The 8946-nt window shown below is 44.8% G+C and overlaps 1 protein-coding gene across 3 annotated transcripts in view; it reads left to right on the top strand.

Moving 5' to 3' along the window:
* SFXN5 (sideroflexin 5) overlaps nt 1-8946 on the top strand; it is a 270380-nt gene that overhangs the window by 99113 nt on the left and 162321 nt on the right. For all 3 annotated transcript variants that reach the window (XM_019526158.1, XM_019526156.1, XM_019526157.1), the window contains exons 4-6: nt 1797-1823; nt 3871-3925; nt 5727-5752. In XM_019526158.1, the coding sequence (XP_019381703.1) occupies nt 1797-1823; nt 3871-3925; nt 5727-5752 (108 nt within the window). The remainder of the gene's footprint in view (nt 1-1796; nt 1824-3870; nt 3926-5726; nt 5753-8946) is intronic.

Below are 8946 nucleotides of genomic sequence, written 5' to 3'. Positions count from 1 at the left end.
GGTTGGCCAGCCCTGGGGTACATGGTCTCAATGTTCCCTTCTGGCCTTGGAAGTGATGGATTGCCATCTGTCACATCCCATCTTCCTTCCCCTTCCTTTCCTCTCTCTTAGTAATGCTTACCTGTTACATCTTTTATTTAATGTAAATCATGAGCTGTTTGAAGCATGGACCATGTTCTTCTATATGTTTGGCTGAACAGGGCCCCCACTTGAGGTCTTCAGGCATGACTATTAGAAAAAATAATAAATGTGGGTGTGAATTTTTGTGATACTTTCCTTCTCCATAAATGTTTTTCAGTGGTGATTGGTTTTGTTGCACCAGTGTTTGTAAAAAGCAGCCACTGGGTTGCTCATGTTGTTGAAGCTAGTGTAGCCTTTCTGGTGGCCACCGGTCTCCAGCAGAAAGGGCCGAGTTCCCATTTCAGGGTACCTCAGAAATTATACCAGTGGCTTGAGCCCCCACCCAGAAAAATGGGAAGACTAAATTTGCTGGGGTGTCCCGTATAAACAAAAAAACCTTCCTTGCAAGCAGTGTAAACACAAACACTCAATTCATTACAGAAAATGAAACAAAACAAAAGAAAACGTGAAATATAATTTTAAAATACTCTTAAGCACAAAGCAAAATCTATAGGTGGCATCCTCTTGGGGAGGCTTCACCCATGGCCAGGTAGACTGGGACCCCAATCATATTATCCCACCCAAGGCTTGTGTTGCCAAAACTGCCAGGACTCCCTTGCTGATCACTTTGCTCCAGGGATCAATACCCCCACTCAAGGAAAAAAAAAGCGGGGGGAGGGGGGGAAGAGGGAGGGAACAGGAGTCTCAAACTCCAAGACAGACTTACTTTCTCTCTACTTGAGGCTTTCCTGTGACACAGCTTTTGCTTGCCTCTCCAGTGAAGCGGGGGCAGACCTGCCCCCGTGGGGAGCAGGTTTTCTAGCTCCCAATTCATCTGTGCAGCTCTCAGCCACCCCAGGAGAAACAGAGAGAAACCTTAGTTGAGTTGTTCTTGTATCCCTGGTGTGGCATCACCCAAGCTGTGTCCAATTAGAGAGTGCTAGGCTTCAGCCTCTCTCTTATTCAGTTTGCCTGGAGGATCTTTTGCTTTCTCCAGCTAATGAGGCAAGTAGCAGATTAACTGCTGAGTAATTACTGCACAGTACAGCATGTGTAAATGGTTGACCAGTTTGCTCCCAGTCAGCCAGGTAGCAGGGGGCAAGAGATTGCTCCCTGACCCAGGGAGCTGCCTGCTGCCATCCGGTAGCACAGCCCGGGTGGAGACAATGTTCCCCTGCCCCAGCAGCAGGGAGCTACTGGTCCCAGCTCCTCAACTGGGGGCAGGGGGTTTTGAAAGAACTGCAGGGGAGGGGCAGGTCCTAGCCCCTTGCCCTACCAGCAGATCAGGGGGAGACTAGAGCTCCCCTTGGCTGCTGTAGGGGGCTGGTACAAGGCCAGAGAGGGTAGGAGCAGACTGCAGCCAGGAGCAGCAAATCTACTTTTGAATTCCCGCTCGTGTAGACACCTGCCCAGGGTGGGTTTACTCTAGAGTAAGCCCACTCCACAGCATCTGCACATGTAGATGCGCCCAGTATGGATGAAAATGGAAGAATAGGTCGCTACATCTTAGATACCTCTAAGAAGTGTAGAGAAGTAGCTTCTTTCTTGGAGCAATTTTCCTTTCTTTATTGTAATGGGTCAGAGATCTGATGTTTCTGATTTTGTATGAACCTTTGGTTCTCAGAACGTGCGGCTACTGTGCTGATGTCTTTAATGTTCTCTCTTATTTTTTCTAGCTGTGGGGAGCTCAAAAAATAAAGCAGGTAAAGTGATTTTAAATATTTTATTTCTGTTAAATATCACTGTTTCCTATCTGTTTTCTATAAATGGGGAAAAATGTGTTGCTCTTCTCTCCACTACAGGTTTTTCAGCTGCTCTACTGTCTTGCCAGAGAAAATGCATATGCTAACAACGAGTTTCTGCCCAAGATTCTTAATTTTATTTTAGTGTTTATGTTTTTGTGTTGTCTTTTTCTCCCACCTATCTAGCCAAGAGACTTTTGGTCTCCACTTTCTCACTGAGTAGTTTAATCATTCTTCAGGAATGATAAATTCTGCCATATTTTCACTGGGAACATCCTGAATTTCTGCCTGATTCTCAACACATGTACCCCAGTTTTCTATGCTGATGTAGCCTCACCAGCTTGGATCCAAGTCTAGCTTAAGCTAAGTGAGTTATGCACGGCTGGGTCACGAGTAGAACAAGTGGGTAGACTCCTTCCAGTTCTTGATGTCCACAGTGTAAAATAAAAAAATAAAAAACCTCCAACAGATCAACAAACCACAGAAACCCCTACAGTTGTCTCCTGGGCCTGGGAGTCTCAGCAGAGAAGCCAAGGCCTGTTAGCATGAACGTTGAACTGGCCTCATACCCTTAGAAGAAATGTTATGAGCCTATATTGGAATCAAGAGGATTTTTCTGAAGACTTTTTGTCATCAGCGCCAGTTGACCATGCCATTGCAATTTTAGTCCACCTCTGCTGGATTTTTGTAGCAAAATTCCCAGCTGTCCCTAGTCCTGACTGTCAAACGGTTGTACATAGAAGTAGGCAAAATCTTCCATTATTGTTGTGAGATGTGGGTACTGTGTTCACCCTCCCTTCCAGAAAAAATGTATAGCTAGATGTAGAGGGGGATCATGTTTAAAGTAAGGAAGCATTAAATAAAATCCATCATTTCAGAACGTGTGCTTTTAGTTTTATAATTGCAAGAACTTCTGAACAGCTGCATTTACTCAGGGAAACCAAAGGAATTTTTTGGAATAATTTTTAAATCTGTCCTGAGCAGTTGCTTAGAATGGATTGCTTTTTTTTCTTCAAAAACTTCCCTGTGTCAAGACCAGAAATGTATGCATAGAAAAGGCCAGCTGCCTGGCCACTAATTCACCTGCTAGCTCTTGTATAGTCCACTTGCCAGGAGATGGGAATAACTCTCTGGTAAAGGCTTGACTGGAATGAAATTAATTTAGTCTTGAGGCATGGACACCTGACACATTTATACCAGTTTAAAAAAAGTAGCAGACAGATGATAAAAACCTCTGAAGTCAGGTAACTTCATCCAGACCTGGTATAGACTTACCCCTGCACGAATTGGCTATAAACTCTGCTGCTGTAAGTTACACTGGTTTAAATTTCTTCTGCCCACAGCCATCCTAGGCTAATTCTTTGGAAAGAGGCCAGTACCTGTCTCCCTGTTGCCTCTTGGTAAGGCGCACAAATAGGCACTGACTGTGTGCACTTGCAGGATTGTTGCATGTCTGTCTGCTCCTGATTTGGGTATAACTTGCATTGGTTTGCAAAGCTCATATAAATGACCCTCTGGGGCATGTGATTGTTCCCTTCACACCCAGATTAAACAGCCCACCATCAAAACTGGCCTTTTTCGCAGATACAGGAGAGACACCAAGTAATGAATGGGATATAGTGACTGAATGCTTTTGTCCTAATGGGTAGTTCCTAGTTAAGGCAGTCTGGATAGTCTTTATGGGCCTAACTACTGTCCATAATAATCCATCCTTCAGTCTTTCCAGCATTTCCAGTCTGTCACTTTTCATCAGTATTAGATAATGTAAAAGACTTTTAAAAAAGGGCAGGAAAGCTAAGTCGGGGTTGGCTTTCCAACAGACTCCACTGAAAATGTTGAGCCCCATGCAGCATGCTGTCTGTTCTTGTGTAGACATGGGTACCTGTGCACACCTGCCCTCTGGTTAAACATACTCAACAGAAGGGGCAGCAGGAAAAGGGTCAGTCTCTCTCCTGTTTGCCAGCCATCTCCATGCCTTCATTCTTTCTATTTGCTGTTTGTTTTCTAGGCCATCATACATCCTGATACAAATGAGACTATCTTCATGCCTTTCAGAATGTCAGGTATTGTATATCCTCTAACCAAGGCATTGATCTGTCTGATTAATCTTACCCAAAATAATGCACTAGGCGTTGTTTCATTTTTGCCTGTGTCTGTCTGTCTCTCTTCTCAGCTTCACCTAAGCATCTGCATGTAGCTTAACTCATTTTTAAAGTGCATGTGATCTTAGTATTTAGGCTTCCTTTACTCAAATGTCAGCATTCATTTTAACCTCGGGGCCTGAAGAGAAACCTACTGCCTAAAAACCTCAGTGCTTTCTTGAAGAATAAGTCACACACTTGGGGTGATGTGTAGGGACCCACCAGAATTGTGGTTTCACAGAAACGACAAAAAACAATGTCTTCGATTGCCATGATTGCTGGGAAGTCCAGCATTGGCTGTGATTTCCTGCAAAATCAACCAAATAAAAAAGGGGTAGTGGCATAGACTGAGTGAAGGTGCCCTTCACCAATCAGCGGTGAGGGGTGGGGCCACCACAAAATGCCTGCGAAAGCAGCTCTGCAGCCTGCAAGGGGGCCACAAAAAACCCTTTGTCTCACCGTGACTTAGGCAAGTCCCTAGTGATGAGCATAGTGCGAGAACCAAAGTAGAGCAGTAATGGAGCAAGGCACCAGCCAAGCCAGCCCAGGGGTGAGCTGCAGCCATCCTCGTCCTCCTCCTGCAGAGTCTGTCTGCACCACTTTTATGGTGTATTCTAAGTGAGCTGCACTGGGCTAAGGGAATTGCCACTGCATTATTATTAAATCAGGTTTACCTCTTTCCCCCTCTTCCTGGTGTTCCCTCCTTCAGTACAGGAGATGGCCTGACCAGGCAGCGGCTCCTGGTGGCAGGGCTCCTCGAGCAGTCCCTGAGGACAGTGCCTCTCAGATGAGACCTTCCTCTTGTTTCAGAAGTGCTGAGCTGGGGCATGTGATGCAAGGATCTGTGCATGTGATCAAAGCAGCAGGATTGATGCCTTCATCCTCCAAAACCTTTTGGAGAGGAAGGGCAACTGGCTGGGATAACTCACAGCAGCAGCGAGCCAAGACTCCTGGGTCCTATTCCTAGCTCTTCCACTGAACTGCTGTATAATTTTTGATAAATTGATCCAGCTCCCTGAGCTTTGGTTTCCCTGTCCATAAAATGGGTTTGTGAGCATTCCCTCCCTTGCTGGAAGATGCCACTGAAATGAAACGGACTGTGAAGAGGAGAATCTGTAGCAGAGGGCAGCATATGAAGCACCCGATGACTTTGGTTTGGGATAAAGACTTGTCTCTAGGAGAAAGTTTTGCTACTCTAACTGTACTGGAATAGCTAAAGCAGCAAGCAGTCCACACCCTACACCCAGCGTACTAGATTAGCTTAAAAGTGCTTTTATTAGTAACATTTACTCAGATTTAGAAAGAGAATCAAGCTGTGCCAGTATAAGGTACCTGCACACCAGTACAATTGCATTTGTACTAGGGTTTATGCCAGTATAATTATATTAATTTTAAAAAAATCACTCCTCTAGTTGACAGTTATATGGAAACAGCTTTTGTAATGTAGATCATGACTCAAATCCTAGGGAAACTCTTAAAACACATGAGGAATACAGAGGATGGGGCAGACAGCTGGTAAAAACAGTAGGACCACAGTATCAGTTTTTCTCCTGAATCAGGAGCAACTCTCCTGAAGTTAAATTGGCCTGAAACTAGTGTAAGCAGTGTGCCCAGTGTCTCTCATCCTGCCTTGGTAGCAGTGTTAGCTCTTTCAGGTGTGATTTATCCCCTGAAACTCTGTATTAAAATGCATATATCTTCTCTTTTCTGTTTTTCTTAATAGGTTACATTCCTTTTGGAACACCCATCGTAAGTATTTTAGCATCTCTCCCCACTTTGCCTGAGTGTAACAGGAAATGCATTTTTTAGCACTCGCATAGAATTCTCCAAATTCCACATTACTTGGCTGTGACAAATTCACAAAATGTTCACACCTTTCCCATCACGCCTTAGCAAGGGTTTCATTGTGCAAAATGTGCCCTGATGGATCGAGATTGTCATGTTTAAGGTTGTTTGGCTGTTACATATTATTCACCCCACAACCCCCCACTCCACACACGCACTCCTGCTATTTTTGTATTTTGTCTCTGCTTTTTGTTTCACCCTCCATCTGACTCCTGCTCCAAAGAAGAGGCCGAGGTGCAGTGAACACCTGTGAAGCATAACCTTTGCAGCTCTTACTTAGGTCCTTTTTCCTCTTGTTGAGCATGCAGCCTCTTCTGAAGGGCAAGATCAGTAAGGGCCCTATAAACCCAAGAGCCGTAGCTTCCTCCCTCTCCTCTATACGTGTTTCTTTCTCACAGTGAAAATTTAAAATCCTTTCTTACTATAGCTAATGATGCTTCACTGCCCATTAGTTAGTTTCTGCTACATGTGCCTCTCGTTCACTTTTCAGTTTGACTCTATCATTTGTTTTGAATAATGATCTGCTTGACTGTATTTCCCTTACTGAAGCAGCAGTTAAGCCATATGCTCTCTGTCTGAAGTAGCTAAGTATTGAACCCATTTTACAGATGGAGAAACTGAGGCAAAGGGGATGGTTACAAAACTAGTTGTTGTCAGAGCCATGTTTTAAAAACATCTGAGTCTGATCTGGGCTTCACGCTTGCTCAGTCCACTAGCTTGTGCCACTACAGTGCTTTACAAGTGGCCTGAGGCACACGGCACATGCTTTGAGGGAAGCAGTCTTTCTCAAGGAAGAAGTTAACGTGGCCACAAAAGGTACAGGTGAACAGAGTTATTGTTGTTTGTTGTGGTTGTATGTACCGTTTTGGTGGTAATTTGCGTGGGGCATTCTAGAAGAAAAGGTTAAACAAAAACGAGTGAGCAATGAAGTTGACAGTGAAATCGGCCCAAATCCAGAGCTGTCAGAGGAGCTGCGAGCTGTCACATGAGCCCAATTTCACTTGCTGCAAAGGATAAACTGGAACCTCTTGTCATTTAAGGAGGGGGAAAAACCATTTTCAAATGTTAAAATTAAAATGTAGCTTTTATGCCAATCGATCTGTGAAATTTAGTGACAAAATTGGCAGCCTGCTCTAGCATAAAAACTGTTTGAGCCTTGCATTGAGCAAAGGGGGATGGGATTTCCTCAAGTGAAAAGGCTGTGGGGCTGCCTACACTGTACCATTTAGGCATGCAGATAAACCAGAGCTACCTCAAGCAGGTAAAGCTCAGGTACTGGAAACAGGCCAGCTACGTTAGCACGGGGCTCTGCCAAGCTGATGACTCCTGCTTGCCTAGGCAAATTAAAATACGCTGTCTGGTGCAGTGCAGGCACAGCCAGTGGGGCAGTTTTCTGGTTCTAGCTGAGAAGAAGGCATCGAGTCAGGAGGTGGCTTACTCTCATTTACTTAATCGTGATGAATGACCTGACACTGCTAGGAGGCCAGAGGTTTCATTCCTGGCTGTGTCACATAACTGCAGGATATCCTGGGCAAATCACTCCTGCAATCCTGCCCCATTTGTAAAAGGGTGGAAGGCACTTGCTTCCCCTTGTAAAGCACCTGGGGAGTAATGCACAACAGGCAAGTGCCATCAGACCCTGGTGGTTTGGCCTGTTCCCTAAAGCCTAAGCTCCTGGGGCCATCTGATTATGGGGGAATCTGATATATGGCTGTGCCGAGAGGCTGGGGAGCTGGACACAAGAGGCTCAAATGCAAGGGAGAAAATAATAAATAAAAAAAACTGCATGCTTAAGTGATACCGTGGATGGCAGGGACCAGAGAGAGGCAGGTGGGTGGCAGCTCACTCTCAGTTTCTGAACGCTGAAGTTGACAATACTGCAGCAGATAAAAGCTGAGTTTCCTTGTTCACATGGAATCACAGATAAATCCACTTTCTGTAACCACCAGGCAAGGACTGGGGGTTTGCAAACACAAAGAACCCGCTCGCAGACTCCTCTCATTGTACCTCTTTTCCAAATCAACAGCTCTTTAGGGGAAAATCTCTCTCCCCTGGCTTCGAGGCCACTGACAACCATTTGTACCTGCCAGCCAATTAAAATTGGTGGTTGATACATTTCTGGTGTTTAGGGTTTTTTTTTTTAAATTTTGTTTTCCTTTTTAGATCCTTTTTAAAAAAAATTCTGACAGTAATTAAAAGTGAAGCTGTATGTTCCTTGACAGACTCTTGCACATATGGAGAGTTTGCATTAAACGTGCCTCTTTCAGTCATGCAGATTTTTGGGTGTTCTTTATTTATTTCCTATTCTCCCCCTCCCTCCTTCTCCTTCTTTCTTTTTTTTTTTAATTTTTCTGAGCTTCAGAAGATAAACTATTATCCTGGCAAGGGGCCTCTTCCTCTAACTCTCTTTAACCCAGTTGACCCAGGGCTAAATTAAACTTGGTGTAAAGAGGCGCAACTGCGGTAGAAACATCTAAGCTAAATTCATTGGGAGTGGATACTATGGCATGTGTCTTGGGCGTGAAGAATCGATTCATGTGAGGTTCCCTGGTTTGGGGTTCAGCAGGTGTGAGGCAGAGGTTAGGAGGAAAAACGGCTAATAGGAGGGCTCAGACTAATCCAGCCCAAACTGTCTCGTGCCCTTTTTCAGGGTCTTTCTCTCCTGTGCAACTTCTATAGCTGTGCAACCCCTCCCTGTGACCAGGGTTTTTTGCTGGCGGCGGGAAGGGCATGCTATTATGGAGACTTTTATTCTTCTTGGCTTGTGCAGGAATAAAGTCAGAGAGGAATCCAATGGCCTGGTCCAAAGTGAATGAGAGAGTCCACTGTGTTGTAGCCCAGAGGGAAAAGTGCTACCAAAAATAGCATCCCACCGTTGATCAGTCAGGTTGGGATCCTCTCTTAAGTAGGTCGTTCGCACCCATGCAGGAGAAGCACCTGGCTTTCCATTTGGCCATGTTCAAAATAGATCATCTTCACATTATGGAAACACTTTGTCTGTCTGCAAAATTACCAAAGAACTAGGGAACTTGAAGGAAAGAGAAGACAGCATTGCAAAGGAGTGATGCTTCAGACTGTCTCTTAGCTGGAGGTTCATT

The sequence above is a fragment of the Gavialis gangeticus genome, unplaced genomic scaffold (assembly GCF_001723915.1).
Source record: "Gavialis gangeticus isolate Ggan-Ray unplaced genomic scaffold, GavGan_comp1, whole genome shotgun sequence".
Classification (NCBI taxonomy): Eukaryota; Metazoa; Chordata; order Crocodylia; family Gavialidae; genus Gavialis; species Gavialis gangeticus.
The sequence above is the reverse complement of the archived record's forward strand: the minus strand, read 5'-3'. Positions and strand labels throughout refer to the sequence as shown.